Below are 16,938 nucleotides of genomic sequence, written 5' to 3'. Positions count from 1 at the left end.
GTAAAAGTTGTATCACTGTTAGGGAAGGCTGTTGTCACTAATAGGAGCTTGCACATGATTGACAGGAGGCACATGTATATGTAAGCATTCGTTTCAGGTGCTGATCATCTAGTCTGTCTTTTATTTTTACATATGGCAGCTTATGTTTTTTTTCCACTTTCTTACATTTGTCTAGAAAATGATGAAAGCTGCTTTATTCTAATTCATTATTCATTTACTTAGAATCAATTGGGGTCTAAAGAATGCCACATTTCCTTAGGAGTTTCCATATAGTCCATGAAATGTTAGTGGAGAGCTGATTGGTTCGTTTATTTCCCATATACTTACTGAGTCCTGCTTCAGGTTGGAGGTAGGCTAGATGCTGAGGATGTAGTGGTGGTCGAGATAGCTGTGGTCCCCACTAGCATCCCCTAATACTCTTACCCTGAGGGAGTCAATATGTGCTATATATTATGTCAGAAGTTCACCGATAAGCTCAGTGACCTGGGGCAAGTCATTTAATCTATATGGGCCTATAAAATTAAAGTGTTGAAATAGAGCAGTAGGCAGTAGTTTCCTATCATTTCAAACTCTGCAGTGTTCTTAGTTCACAAGAAATCTTAAAGTGGAATCGAGTTGTAAAATTAAATAAATGCAGAGCTCTTGTGCTCTGGGAAGTTGGAAGAGGAGCAAGATGACACCTTCTACCTTGGCCCCACTATGATTCTGCAGGGCACTAGCTCGAGGTTAGTAGCATCTGAAGTCTGGGGCTCCAGACTCTAATCACATGTGATTCTGTTCAGAGATGGGGAAAGGAACGGCACATTTTGATTTTGTGGGAGCCTGGCAGATATGGACAAAGTTATTTTACTCAGTCACCTGCAGAATTACAAAACAAATGTTATAAAGAAAACAGTAATATACTACTCTTTCATTTGATTGCTTGAGTATGATATTTGAACAGTAAAAATAGACACACCATTCTCATAACTCTACCTGTCAACCTGGCACCCAGGAACTTGGCACCTTTTTTGAATTGCTAATTGCCTACCCCTTAGGTTATGTTTGGAGAGTGATTTATAAATAATAAGAAAGAACGCTCAGGTTGCCAAACAGAATGTATAATATGGCCCTAACAACGAGATAGAGAGAAAGAAAAAGAAAGGAAGAAAGCAGACATATACCCAAATGTTACCTGAGAACCAGAATTCAAAATTGTGAAATCACTCTAATTTTCTTTTTTGTTTGTTTATCTGTATTTTCTCTACATTCTGCAGTAAGCTGACATTCCTTTATAAACAGAAAGAACCAAATATTTTTTAATGGACGAGTACTCCTCCCTTGCCACCTCTACCCTCCCCCACAGGTGGGAGAGTGTGTCCTTGTGCTCAGAGAATTGCATCCAAACTCAATGATCCTGTCAAACTGGAAAAGCGATCAAAATATACAGAACAGAGTTCAATACACAGAAGTGTAGGCCAGCAGGCTTTAGAAGAAAAATCAAACAAAAATAACAGAAAATTATTAGCCTCAGAGAAGTGAATAATTTCCCGTGGTTTGCTTTTCAAATGAAAGAGTCTATAAATCGACTATGACTTTTATTCTAAGGCCAGTTTATTTTGGAGAATTCAGGACAGGCTTTTATGCATCTGTGCTTGGTTGGTAGGTTTGTGCATGTGTGTATCTAAACATGTGTGTTTAAACATCTAGAATTAATTTTCCAATATTTTTTTCAAAGTAAGCCTCCTTAGGATATTCTTAAAATGACATTCTGCATATTTTCCCGGATGATTTGAATATTTAAGATCATTTGCAAACACATTGAATCTCTTTTAGAAAAGATAGTGACCACTTAGAAAAATGAATCCATTTTCCAGAGGACTGATGTTTATTTTTATTTTTAGTTTAACTATTAAGGCAAAGGTTTATAAGAAAACATAATAAAAATTGAGAAATCATGTTGCCTATTTTTTCTATTTTGGATTAGTTATTATTTTTCCATAGCTGCGTGTTTTCCTTTTAATTGTCACATCTAACAACTCTAATGAAGCTGATAAGTTCTTAGTTCTATCACTGTAAGTGGACATCGGACTCTGGTGCAGAAGAGCTGAGGATTAAGGGAGAGAAGAGCTACAAGTTTAATGAAAGGCACCAGACCAGAAATCTCAGAACATTTTATTTCTTTCACAGAATACTGTCAAAGAGAACAAGTAGAGGGGAATAAAAAACACTGGAGGTCATAAGGAAAACTCAGCAAGGTTGGCAACAGTTGATACAGTGAAGAGCCCAGCCACAAAGACAGCTCAGCGAGGGATGCCCGCTCTCCTGGAGAAAGTCTTTTCTCCTAAGACATATTGCTGCCTTTTACAAATATATAAAAGTATGTTGTGATGGTTGCCCCACTCAAATCAGGTTAAAGTGTCAAGGCACACCCTCTGGAGCAGGTCCCAGCTTTTTTCTGGTGAGGAGCTTCTCATCTGAAGGCAGATCACCCCACCTCACAGCAGGAGATGCGGAACGGAACTCCTGCCTACTGGCAGTGAGCCAGGGGCAGGGAGGCTACCATTACTGCCTGGAGCCTCTTACCCACAGGCGTTTGATGTGCCAGTGAGCAGAAGCTAGCCCCACTCTGTTCCCCATAGGTATTTTCAAATAGCCAACAGCCACGTGGCGTGTGCGTGTGTGCGTGCGTGCGTGTGTGTGTGTGTGTGTGTGTATCTTTAGATATGGGATGTTATGGTCTGAATGGTATCCCCTTCCAAATTTATCTGTTAAAGGCCTAACCTACTATGTGATTGTATTTGGAGATGGGGCCTTTAAAGAGGTAATTAAGGCTAAAGAGGCCATAAGTGCATGGCCCTAATTCAATAAAACTGGTGTTCTTATAAGAAGAGGAAGAGACATGGAGGCATGCACAGACAGAGAAAAGGGGGCAAAGTGAAAATACAGCCTTCTACAAGCCAAGGAGAGAGGCTTTAGGAGAAACCAAACCTGCCAACACCTTGATCTTGGACTTCTAGCCTCCAGAACTATGAGAGAATAAATATGCATTGTTTAAGCCACCCAGTCTGTTACATTTTGTTATTGCACCCGTAGGTGACTGATACATGGGGGCGGAGTTGCCCACATCTTCCTATTTGAAGTCTCTGCTCCAAGGGTGGTTGTCATCTCCTGATAGGCACAGCAGGTGGCAGTGTTGTCCTGTGAGTTTGCACAGCCAGTTGGCCCGTCCGGCTGGGGCTCTGGCTTAGATAAACAGAGGGTCAGAGATGTGAACCTCAAGGCCCAGGGCTTTCATTGGGGAAATTAACAACAACTTTGCATTAAAGTGTCTATATAAGTATTTATAAAACTGGCCTCTAGAAAAGCAAATGAGATACTGTTTAAAAGGAGAAATAAAGAAAAACAATCTTAGGCATTTGATGTGCCTGCAGGAACTCCCTCTAGTTCAATGATGATTTATTGCTATTTTGTGGAGTCGAAGTTTGACTCTTCGCTCATAGAGCCTGAACCCTCGCCTTGGCTCCCTAGAGGGTGGTGCCTCTGAGGCTCTCTGGCTACACTTGCTGCTGAACCTCAGATATTAAAACTGAGTACGGAGCCGGTCTGCTTCCTATTGACGTCAAGAATACTTCAGTCTTCCAGGTGCCGTTAATTAGGCCCTTATCGCCACAGTCCATTCTCAGCACAGCTACAGAACCCAAACTGTCCTGTGTTCCTTGTGAGGCTCTTAGGAATGGAAACTTAACTAATTTGGCAAGTCGGGAGCTGGCATCTCCTCCTGTACTACACTCCCATCAGGTTGCTTCATTGCAAATCCACAGCAGGTAAGAATAGTTACACAGAGATCCTTTCCCTGTTTGTATATACATTAAACTTTCCCCATCTTTCAGGACTTACTTTCTGAGAGCATTTGTGTGTGTGTGTGTTCGTGTGCGCGTGTGTGTGTTTTATTGTACGTTCATCAAGCCAAAACATTTTTAAAAGATCAAAATATTTTTCTTTATGATATAATTACTGAAAACTAGGTAGAAATTGCAATCTTTTTTACACTTGAGCATTGGAAGTCATTTGTTCTAGGCAGTGCCTGGAGGTAAACATATAGATAGGTGATCAAGATAATGATAATGCATGGGAAATATCAATCTAAAGCATTTTACTCAACAAATATTCATAATTGTCTGTGTGTGAGTGACCACAAGTAAACAGACCTAACTGGACAGAGAACTGGCCCAAATGAGCATCTCCTCCAGGTTGTTTAGTAGTCCCATAATGTTCATGATAAGCATGAATCTACTTGGATATAAAAAAAGGGAAAATAGTTCATATCTTAACTTACTGAGCAAAAAGACTAAAATTGGAAAAATTATCTATGATAAGTCTGCTTGTCTTTTAGATTAATAAAGGCACTTAAGGAGTTGTGGTCAAAATACATAAAAAGACATAAGCATATGGAAAACAGTTTATTAGATGCTTGAAAGGTAAGCCTTATCTTCCAAAAGATATTTGTAACTTCACATCCCCTTGGATTTACATGGCTTTGACCAAAATTTGACCTAGGGCAGAATTCCCTAAAATGAGTTCCCTGGAATTATAATTCCCTGGAATATTAAGATTTCTTACGAAAAAAAGGTTCCGTGTTCAGATGTTTGGGATATTAACTATACTTTTAGTTTCTGTAAAATGTCTTAACATCTACAGAATGACCACAGGCCGTTCCCAAGTTAAGCCTGGCCCACCTAAAACATCTGGAGACCTTAGATAGCCCCAAACCTTATTCTCTGACAGTCACAGTGAACATGAATTTCATGGGGACCTCTTTCAAACTTAGCCAATCCTAAACCCTTTTACCCTGCCTTGCCTGGTCCTTTCCCTGGAAACGACAATAAAAGCACTTGCTTACAGTTCTGCGTGTGTGTGTGTGTGTGTGTGTGTGTGTGTGTGTGTGTGTGTGTCTCCTCCCTCCCTCCCTCTCTCTCTCTCTCTCTCTCTCTCTCTCTCTCTCTCTCTGCCTCATGACCCACGATGGTGCTTTCCCGGAGTGGCCCTGCGTGGCATGCTGTGTTCTCCCTAGGGAACTGTGAATGTAATAACACCCTTTTTGGTTTCTCTCTTTGATCTGCTTCTGGCCTCACTGTATCTCATCCAACACAATATGGTTAAAACAAAACTGTGGATTAGGACAAATTGGACATACTTCTTTATTGCAATACTCTCAGAGATGTTAATACTTAAATGTGCATTCTGAATTTTCAGTGTCAAACTTACTTGGCTTTGGAATCTTTTTTGAGCAGTATAGCTTATGGACTAGCATTTCTGGGATCCTGCTTGGGAGGTACTATTCTGGAGAGATACCAATTATCTGTCTAGGAGACTTGGTGTGTCAGTATTTTTCTGAAGATAAAAATGCAGGCATCATTGTAAAATAAAATCAAACATTATAGTTTAGAGAAAGCTCAATTCCCATATGGAATTTAACCTATAGACTCATCAAGGATTTGGTACAAAGACACTGAACGGTCATAGCTGAATGAACTTACATAGTTTGTGGAGTCCATACATTCTAAAATCCATATATCTTTTACCTTTCCTAATATTTACCCTTCCAACAGAATAAATCTTCTGGGCATAGGACAAGTGCTTACTGGATATCTTCTCCTGCATCTCCGTTAAGCACCTCAAACTCAACCTTTCCAAACTGAACCAATTGCTGCCTCCCCATTCTACTTTCCTCAAGTGACATTTCCATCTACCCATTCACTCACATCAGAAATTCAGAAATCTATCAGTCTCTTCCTTACCCCTTACATAGTACCCATCCATAGCCCATTAATCAGTATTATTTTTATGTTTAATACCATATCTATCCTCTCCCTCTCCAACACTGGTCTTCAGTGTTGGAGATGACCGTCATCATCTCATATCTCAGTCATTTTCACGGTGTCCTAATCTGTCTGTCTTTCCTTAATCTCGACCCTCCCGTTCAAGTCTCTCCTTCATACTGATACCATTACGTTTTTTTCTGAAGTGCGTTTCTGATTGTTATTCTCTTTCTATTAACTGCCAATTGATTGGCCATCATGCTATACAAAATAAAGTCCTTACTTTGTCATAACCGTTTTGCTACTATCTCATCTTTTCTAATCGTCTCTGGGTACCCACCTCTAGCCCAAGATATAATTCATTCATATTAACCTGACTGCTCTGCCCCCAACATGGCAGGCTGTGATATGTCTTGGTTCTTTTTCACCTTTTACCTGGGATCACCTTACTCCCGTATCAGCTATCCAAATATCTATTTATTTTCCAAGACCAAGCTCAAGAGTGTCCTTCTCTGTGAAACCTTTCCTGATTCCTTTCCTATCTCCCCACACTATACACTCTACAGAGTTTTATTATACTTATTTGTTCACATGTTTCTTTCCCCTACAAAATGCTTAATTCCTAGAAGTAAAAGACTGCATATTACTCATCTTTTTTTTTTTTAAATAAAGTTATTTATTTGTTTTTGCCGCATTGGGTCTTCGATGCTGTGCACGGGCTTTCTCTAGTTGTGGCAAGCGGCGGCTACGCTTCATTGTGGTGCACGGGCTTCTCATTGCAGTGACTTGTTGCGGTGCACGGGCTCTTGGCACGTGGGCTCAGTAGTTGTGGCTTGCGGGCTCTAGAGCGCGGGCTCAGTAGATGTGGCACACGGGCTTAGCTGCTACGCGGCATGTGGGATCTTCCCGGACCAGGGATCGAACCCTTGTCCCCTGCCTTGGCAGGCGGATTCTTAACCACTGCGCCACCAGGGAAGTCTCTACTCATCTTAAAATATCCCCAAACTGACATAGCACTTGATACATTGAGGAGTGTTTTACAAACGCTTATTTGTAAAGGACTATCATTTCCTTTTGCAAACAACAATATAAACTATGCGTTGTATATTCCTAATTTTACATCGTGTGTGAGTATGATTGAGAATGTGTCTCCTCTAAATGAATCCCATGATACAGCCTCCTTCTTTCTAGTATGACTGGAAAGTGAAGAAGAAACACATATTTCTCTTTGAGTATTTTCCTCAAATCATCCTATAACAGAGCAGTGGATCCTCATCTTTTCCTCCACTGTCTCAGCACCCCAATCATTATGAATATTTTTGGAAACCAAGAAAAATGATTCCCAGCTCTGATTTTGCCTCAGAATAAATATAGCTGTATGGGCAAGTACCCAGAGAACATTGAAGTACTTTTCCTAATCCTCCTATTTCAGATCTTTAGGGGGAAAGGAAGGAGTGAAACCTTCTACCTGCCAATTTTTAGAAGAGTAGAGGACAATGGAGCCACTTAGAGGCTTGTGAGAGGGTACCTCCATCTAAACTCTGGATCAAGCAGTAGTGCTGAATGCTGAGACTCTGACATAAAGTTCTAGCTATTTGTATCAAATTGTAGGAAAAAATAGGAAATATGAACATTTGGTTTCATGAAGACAAATTTCTTGAATCAATCTGAAGTCAGTTCTTGTGAGAATTTTTGGAACTATTGCAAATTGTTGAGTGTTGGGATTTGTAGTCCTGGGTGAAACTGATTAGTTATCTATATGCTGGATACTTTTATGAAAAGCATTGTAGCCTAATGGGTACAAAGTGCTTAGTCCCTATTCTAATGATGTGTTAAGGGATATTGTCTGAGAAGTAGGAAAGCAGGTAAGAGGCAGTAAAGAAGATGCTCTGAACTTGAAAGAAACAGAATAGAGCTTTAATACTTACAGCTGTCCTCTTCTTCAGTTATACATTTCACAACATAACAGGCGTAGATGAACCCTGCCAGCTGAAACAAAACAAAGATGCTTTAGACATGTGGCAAAGGCAACAGTACTGGATCTCACTGGGGGAGCGACTTTTCAAAGGCATGTGGTTTTGACTAGATTCAGTGTTCCAGAATAGTTCATCAGACTGGATCTGGACTCCAGTGTGGATTTTGATTCATATAATGTGCCTTATAAATGAATGTATTACTCTGTTTTCCTTTGTTCTGCATTTATGTTTAAGATTTGTTAATTGCCAGGCAATCTACAACAAGTTATTTTAGGTCTAGAGGAAAAATAAAGAATTATGGCCATTCATCAATGGATTAGCATTTGCATTTGTGCCAATCAACTTCTAATTCACTTTTCATTAGCCCAGAGCCTAAGATTCTAAAATTGGACTCCTGCTGACTATCAGAAAAATGTTTTGAGAGAAAAATATTAAGGAGATTCCATGATATGTTGCCTCAACACTTTGCAAGTAAGAAAAACTCTTATTTAGACCAGTAACAGGAACCAGGACATACCGAGTATAGTTAAGATGACATGATACAGAGGAGCAACGGGGTGGATAACTGTAAGGAATATCACAATGCATTTGACTGGGATTGCACACATCAGAGCATCCTTTCTGAAACATACAACAGAGGTCCCTGTGGTCAGGGAAGTCTTTGCTCACTGAAATAGTATCTGAGAAGGAGCACAGTAGAGCCCTTTGATATATGTCCCCTCAGTGGTGTAGTTTTGTATTCCTTCATATAAGTGTAATTATTTAGTCAAATAATGAGCACTGGTATAAGGAAGCAAACTAATTTCCTGATATGTGGAAAATTTTTTTTCCAAAGTAATCCAGTTTGGAGGAATCCTTAAAGGCATGTCCTCAGGACAGTGACGAAAATTTTTCATGATGACATTTCAGACAGGCATTGATCCTACTGAGTATTTGGCATTGGGGAAGGGAACCTTGGGAAAAAGGCTACCGTCTTCAATCAGGAAGCTAAGGTACAGCGCAAAAAGTTGCTGCTGTGATAAAGCTAATGAACTTGGTTTCCATTAGCTGACAGATTGCAGTATTTCTGGAAGATGTGAGTGGAACATTTTAAGTCAGAGGGTACACTGATAGGTATTTAATGAGAAGAACTCTTTGGAGACAGAGGTCCGGTTAAAAGGAACTTTAGAAAATCTTTAATTTTAGCGTGAGAAAGAAAGTACATTCTGGCAGATTCTAGTTCTTTTCCAAAGAGATCTGGCATGAGATAAAACAGTGGTTTTCCTGGCACAGAAACAGTGACCCTGCTTAAGAGAGAGCAATGAATGAGAAAGCAGACTTATGCAAAATATTCTTCATAAGCTTTCGTTTTCAGATCCTGGATGAGAGGGACAATGGACCCGCTGCCCTCCCACCCCCAAGTGTAGTATCTGAACCACTGCACATAGTAACAGAGAGCTAGATAGCACCACTGATGCTACATTAGCACTTAGGTTTTTAAAAATATGTTAGAAAAATCATCAAATAAGCATTTTTCTCTTTGAAGTATATGTTGCTATTGGCAATAAAATTGTGATAGTAAGAACAATCTACTTATATAATGGAATCATCAGGTTGCTGTTTTTATGGGACTTATTTTTAGAATATAGGGTACTATTAAAAACCAGTGTATCCTATTTGGCTTTAGCAAAGATATTGATTTGGCCAAACAAAATCACACAGTGATTTGAGCATTTTCACAGATAATGGAGAAACAGATGAACACTTCTTAATCTTTTATCCACCAGGGCCCATGAAAATGCCTGTATCACTGAGTGACCTAGCCCCATGCGTACTCTGTCATGGGTGCTGGATCCAACTGTGGCGAGGTAAAGAGGCTATGGGTTTGGTTAAATCTCCTGGGTACTGCCTATATCTCCCCTTCTTCCTCCACAGGAAGGCCTTACCATTGTGGCTAAATGCCATAGATTTATCAGTAGTTTATCTCTTCTTTTCAGTTTAAAATACTTGCTACTTGAATTATCCAGAAAGCAACTTTTTTCCTAATCACAAACTTTTCTCTTGATTTTCACTCATCACTTAATTACTTTTAAATGAAAATCTAGGTAAAGAGCATTGATAAATTCTGAGATTCAGGGCCAGTGAGTTTAAACTTCTCATTAAAGTGTCACTAGAATCTAGATTATTAACCGTACTCCTCTCCCAGAATGCAGCCAAGGCACTGTATTTTGCTTACCAGTGATCTTTTCATTGTATTCGGTTGCATTCTTTAATTATCAGGGGAGTGACTTTGATATAAAAGTAAATCCTGCTGCATTTCATTACAAAAGCTTGCTGATTAAGAGAACTTCGGCTTTTAAATTGGTCACCTCTAAATACAAATGGAAACTGGTTTCTCCCAAATTAATCAAGATTCATAAACCTCTGTTACCTTTCAATTTTCCTACACCAAATAAATTTCTAATTTAATTTTTACTCCCTCACAGCAATTTATAAATTAACCTACAGAAAAGCAGTTTCAAAGAATTTCTTACAGCTCTGAATACTTCCTATAACATGCAACTCTGCTAACTGCTGCCCGGGCCACAAAGATGAACCAAGCCAGGGTTTCCCAATCTCGGCACCACTGACATTTTGGGTTGAGTAACTCTTTTAGTGGGCTCCATTATGCATTATAGGATGTATAACTACTGACATCCTATGAACAAGACAGTTGATAATTGAGATAATCCAAAATGTCTCCAGACATTGCCATACATCCCTTCAAAGGCAAAACTGCCCCTCGTTTAGAGCCACTGTTTTAGACACAGTCTAAAGGATTTTGCAGTCTTGTAGCAGGGGTACACATGTAATTGTACTTCAAAGTAGATTAAGATAAGTGCCAGGGGCTTCCCTGGTGGCGCAGTGATTGAGAATCCGCCTGCCAATGCAGGGGACACGGGTTCGTGCCCCGGTCCGGGAAGATCCCACATGCCGCGGAGCGGCTGGGCCCGTGAGCCATGGCCGCTGAGCCTGCGCGCCCGGAGCCTGTGCTCCGCAACGGGAGAGGCCACAACAGTGAGAGGCCCGCGTACCGCAAAAAAAAAAAAAAAAAAAAAAAAAAAAAAAAAAAAAAAAAAAAAAAAAAAAAAAAAAAGATAAGTGCCAGGAGGAAGGAAGAAAACTATTGTCTCCTAACTGACAAACGGTAAACTGGGTGCTTTCACGCGTTAGCTCATTAATCCTGACAATTACCTTTGGAAGAACATTATATGTATTTTTGCAGAGGAGAGGTAAAATGGGCCTTGCTTTTCCTGAGCGAGTTCATCAAGCGGGGAAGTTATAGACTGTGTTCAAGGAAGAGCCAGTCCTTCCATCTGATGAGAGTTTGTGGACCTCATATTAGAGCAATGGAAATAAAAGCTGTGAAGACAGATTAGGGCCATAATCAGAGGGCTTTGAGTATGTATCAAATTGCAATTCTAACTATGTAATTTTCTATACAGTACACTTAAGGAGCACCCCATCTTCTACTGAAGAAGTATAAAATTTTTCACAAAATAGAAATCCTTCCTAATGTGATATATAGTCCCTGTCTAGCCTCATTTCCCACCACTCCTTGTCTCAGAATTGATGCCAGTATTAAGGTGTTGGTAGTTTGCAGACATATATCAGGTGGTTGCCCTCTGTTCTTTAACTCTTTAACCCCTTCTGCTAACAAAGCATGCGAATGCCCTACATCTCCTCCCTTCCTTTCTTGCTCAGCTCTCCACCTTTGAGTAGTTCTAACTCATCCTTTAAGGCTGAATTAAAGTGTTGCCTTCCCAAAGAACTGGCAGTCCATTCCCAGGGTAGGTTGTAAGTTGGCATTTTGGAGATAGACCTCGAGAGATGGGGGTGGAAGGCTTTGAGAGAGAATAACAGGGGAAAGATGAGAACATCTTCCAAACAGAGCTCAGAGAACCTATGAGAAGATATGGATTATGTTCAGAGAGGAGCAAGAGGCCCTGTTTCAGAGGAGTTTGGGCAATGTGAAGGGGTGTAATGGTTCCCAAAGTAGGAAACAGTGACCCACATTGTCATCGTGGATATGAATACCTGGAATTAAAATAAAATTATTTTATTCTGTTCCTTATTTAATGATGGTTTAGAGTAACAATGAAAGATACCAGTGGTGTTATACTAGGCAAACATATAATTATCCACTTGTAAAAAACCAAAATATTACAGTAGTCTTAGTCTTTGGCATTCAAAGCAGAGCTAAGCCTAAATCTTTTTATTTTTATTCATCTTTTCACCTTGATACATCTAATATGATTTGTTCTCTTCTAATTCACCTGATAGGGAATTATATATCATCTTGATATCATTACTGGCTGAAAGGAAATGATATTTTCTCTCTATAACTAAATCAGATTAAAATTCTTTTTTGTATCTACAAACCAAATTATGACTATATCCCAGAAATTCACTTAGAAGCTAATAGATAAGAGGAAACTGAAGCCTTTTGGTAAGTATTTTAAAAGATTTAATTGTAATAATTGAAAATGTAATAGCCTTAGTGTTTAAAATACTATCTTTTGGACTTTTTTTCGGGAAGTTGGAGTAGACATACTTTTCCCTAACCCTCCCACTAAATACTGCTGAAAACCCCGGACATTATATATATAAAACACACATAGGGAGACTCTGAAAGATGGAAAGAAGGTAGACTGGATAGGAATCTTGGAACCCAAAGAAGGACATGGGAGTGAGTTTCCTATTTTTCTTTTGTCTCACATATACCATACTTGGGGCTGAAGAAGCCCACGACACAGAAATGCCAATAGGCACAGATAAAAGAGCCCCAACAAAAGCTTGCTCTCTCTAACCAAAGGACTGGGAAAGGGACAGCCTAACAAGACAGAAAAAAAATTTAAAACAATAATAGCCCTCTTTAGCCAACGCCACAGACAAAACTGTAACCCCACTCCCCAGCCACAGCAACAAAGAAGAGGGAGCCAAGTCTTCCCTCCTGGCCAGGCTGTGGTGTCTGAGAAGGGAGGCAGGGAGCCTGGACTTTCATTCCTGCCAGGAAGGAGGAAGTCCCCCTCTGTAATGTCTGTAGAGACCCCCAAAGGGAATCTAGACTTCTGGCCTCACTCTGTAGTAAGAAGGTGCCCCTCCCTTCCCAACTGGGGTGGTGTCAGAGGAGGCTTAGTGGAGAATCAGGACTTTCACCAATGGCCAGCAGTAATGAGGTCAGTGCCTTCCCTGTGGTGTCAGATGAAGCCAGCTGGGAGCAGTAACAAGGCACTCCTATCCCTCCTAGCCATGGAGGTACCAGTGAAGGCTGAGTAGAGAGCAGGAACTTCCACTGTCTCCAAGCCTTAATGAGAAGCCCTTCCTCTGTTGAGTATCAATAGAGTCTGAGTGGGGAATCTGGACTTCTAACCCCTGCTCGGAAGTAATGAGTCAGTGTCTCTCCTTCCCCTGCCAAAGGAGCACCAGAGAAAGCCAGCTAAACAGAAGATTTAAGAAAGATATAGAGTCTCATAATATAATACCCAAAGTGTCCATGTTTCAATTTAAAATTCCTCACTGTATCAATAAGGATAAAGTTTTCAACGTGAATGAAAACAGACAACCAATGGAAGCTAACACAGAGCTGGATGACAGATGTTAGAATTATCTGGCAAACATTTTAGAGTAAAAAAATGCTTCAGCAAGAAGTTATGAACACACTTGAAATGAATGAAAAAAAAGTGTCATCAAAAAATAGAAGATATAAAGAAGAACCAGACTGAAAATTTAGAACAGAAAAAAAAATTCAATAACCAGAATTTTAAAAACTCAATTACAGAATGGAGGAGACAGGGCTGAATCAGTGAACTTGAAGATAGAACAATAGAAATTACCCAATATACACGAGGAATAAAAGTAGACTAAAAAACAAAAATGAACAGAGCCTCATACAGCGATAGGACTATAATAAAACATCTAACATTTGTGTCACTGGAGTCCTGAAAGGAAAGGAAAAAAAGAGCAGTACTGAAAAAGTACTTGAAAAAATAGTGACTGCAAACTTTCCAAATTTGACTTATGTATTCAAGAGGCTGATTGAAGCCCAAACAGGAAAAACCCAAAGAAATTCATACCAAGATTCACGATGGTCAAAATTTAGAAGACCAACTACAAAGATCTTGGAAGAAAAAAGACAGAAATATTTATGTATAGCCACTCTGGAAAACAGTTTGAAGTTTTCTTAGAAAAACTAAACACACAACTGCAATATAACCCAGCAGCACACTCCTGGCCATTTATGCCAGAGAAAGGAAGATGTGTTTGCACAAAAACCTGTACATTAAAGCATATAGCAGCTTTATCCATAATAGCCCCAAACAGGATGCAATCCAGATGTCCTTCATTGAGTGAACTGTTCAACAAACTGCCATATTTCGTATTATGGAATACTACTCAGAAGTACAAGAAAGGGACTAGTGATACATGCAGCGACTTGTATAAATTTCCATAGAATTATGCTGAGTGAAAAAAAGCCAATTCCCGAAGGTTGTATACTGTATGGTTCCATTTAAATAACATTCTTGACATGACGAAACTAGAGAAATGGAGAACAGATTAGTGGTTACCAGGACTAGGGGAGGTGGGGTGTCACAGGGAAGTGGATGTGGCAAGCCAAGGGATTCTTGACTGCACCACTGTCAGCATCCTAATAGTGATATTGTACTATAGTTTTGCAAGATGTTACCATTGGGCAAAACTGGATAAACGGTACACAAGACCTCTCTGTATTATTTCATACAATTGCATTAAGTATTTCACAATTATTTCCTATGTATTTCTACAATTATTTCACAATAAAAAGATGAATTTGAAAATACTACATTCTAGGCAACTGTCATTTATGTTAAAAGATCTTTTGTAGTGTTATTATAATTTCTAAATTTGCAAATATATTTAAACAAGGTGGATGTACTTGTTTTCTTAAGTACAAAGACACATTTTAATTCTGAGCCCTTAGATCAACATAGAAGTTCACAATAGTTTTTTATGCTGATACAATATAGAATTATTATTCAACGCTCCTTTTTTAACTGGGAGTGGAGATGGGGGTAGCAAACACTATTTTTTTTTTTATCTGCACATGTCTCATTCTCAAATAGATTTGTTCTGTGTTTCATTTAAATCATCTATTTTTGTTCTGAATTCGTAATTCGGATGTTATAAGCCTATGCTTTTTGTAATATGAATTTGAACAGAAGGATGTTATGTGCTCACAAAATATACTTCTAAGTTGCAATTGCTTTTACTTGCTCTGTTGCATCTTATTCCATTTACGTATTTCAAGATTGCTTTAGCAAAATATTCTAATATGATTATATCAGTGTTATTAATGAAGGTCTTTTATATGAAATATTTTTTATGTAGACTGGTGTATCATTTCAGTTGTCCACCAGATGATTCTTATCCTAAACTATTCCAATGGCTGGGCTATTAGGAGCATGTTGCAAATTTTCTTTGCTATGAATAATCCAGGTGCAGTTATCAATCTACAATAACTCATGGAGGATTGCCTTTAGGGCTGTTGTGAACTTTCACAGCCTACTGAGTCAGAAAAGCTTTCAGAGGATCAGAAACATATCCTAATACCAGCCTTCAGGTATTGTGTCGCATCACCAAGCATGACCGTATTAAACACTTTTTAAAAGATTAAATAAAGGTAGACGTACATGCAAACTTGCCTTATCTTCTTAAGGCTGGGAAATGGACCGAACTGCATGCCAACGCTGGCTTAACCAATAATTCCCGTTCTAAACTGGCCTCTGGAGACTGGCAGATTTCTTCAGGCCAACCTTACCAAAGAGTTACTCGGGTTCAAATGAGTCTAATGTATTAGTAAAGCTGGAAGAGCAGGAGATACTCAGGCAGGGTAAAAGACGACTAATAAAATTCAAATGTCATCATGGTTAATGCCTCATTCAGAGTTTAAATATCCCATTAGTTTTAAAAACTGTACTGAGAGCAGTAGTTCAACCATTCTGTACATCTGCCATTTGGGAGGTGATCAAATAAATGGCTGATCTAGTGCAATAGAACTGCCACAAGATACCTTTAGTTTTTGAGACAGGACCCCTAATGGGAGTTTGTAACCAAAATTGTTCATTGAAAATAACTGGCATTATGTTATACACCTAAAACGAATACAACATTATATGTCAGTTATATCTCAATTAAAAAAAGAAAATGATTGGGAAATGCAAAAAGCAACCTGTCAACCACATGCTACTATTTTGGTAATAAAACTAAGTTTGATAATAAAAGTAAGATTGTATACATGTCACAGGTAATAGGGACCCTGATTTATTTATAGTGAAGCACCTGAGAAAGAGAAATGCTACAATGTTCTGTAAAATGTAAACAATCAATACCGTCCAGGAGCAACTTTGAACAAAGTAAATACATGATTCTTTTGTGAGCAAATGGTACAAATAGCATAATTTTTGCTCAGAGATAATAGGGACCCTAAAGCAAAAGTAGTTGTACAAGTAAGACATGCAAAAATAAGTTAGCCCATCTTAGGTATGTCGACATCAACAGACAGGGTTAAAAGAGTTCAGTGTATTTCATTGGAGAGAGTGTGCTGTTCTAGAGATGACAGGGGGAGTACAAGGCTAAATTCTTCTGAAGAGACTAGGAGAATTGTACTGCAATACTAGTTGCAAAAATGACCTGTGTTTTTAAAAAGGTGCTAAAACTATATTAACATTTCTCTCTTTTTCAGAGGTGCTAGATAAGGAAAATTTGGAATATATAACATACTTGGTGCTTCAGCACATATCACGCCATGATATTTCAAGAAATCATGAATAAGATGACATTGTAAGAATATGTATGTGTAAATGTATAGGATGTGCGTGGAGACTATGCACTGGATCTGTATCTGGTTAAAGACTTAGACTCTGAAAAGAGCCACGGTGAAGAGATCAATTTAGAACTGGAGGGCAGTTTCAATAAGCATGCTTCAGGAGTCTCACCCTAAGTCCTGTTCTGCATGTCATTTTAAAATTCTTGAGGAAGAACAATGATCTGATGATCAAATTCTGTAACTATATGGAGGATGCCTAAACTAGCAGTGTGGTCCTTGGCTAGCTGAAGAGGATCACTGTGTGTAGAACAAGGGAGGTGAATAGCCCCACTTCCTT

At 39.1% G+C, this 16,938-nt stretch overlaps 1 protein-coding gene across 7 annotated transcripts in view; it reads right to left on the bottom strand.

Moving 5' to 3' along the window:
* The window catches only part of NKAIN2 (sodium/potassium transporting ATPase interacting 2), a 982,818-nt gene that overhangs the window by 18,360 nt on the left and 947,520 nt on the right, over positions 1-16,938 (bottom strand). For 4 of the 7 annotated variants that reach the window (XR_010836028.1, XR_010836027.1, XM_067010699.1 and 1 more), the window contains one exon: positions 7,730-7,790. Coding sequence is in view for 5 of the 7 variants with exons in the window: in XM_067010699.1 (XP_066866800.1) it covers positions 7,730-7,790 (61 nt within the window). In the remaining 2 variants the exon portion in view is untranslated. Of the gene's footprint in view, positions 1-2,146; positions 3,226-7,729; positions 7,791-16,938 lie in introns of those variants that run through there. The other 3 variants (XM_067010698.1, XM_067010696.1, XM_067010700.1) reach the window with 3 other exon arrangements.

This window comes from Kogia breviceps, chromosome 13 (genome assembly GCF_026419965.1).
Source record: "Kogia breviceps isolate mKogBre1 chromosome 13, mKogBre1 haplotype 1, whole genome shotgun sequence".
Lineage (NCBI taxonomy): Eukaryota > Metazoa > Chordata > Mammalia > Artiodactyla > Physeteridae > Kogia > Kogia breviceps.
This window is presented reverse-complemented; position numbering and strand designations above follow the sequence as displayed.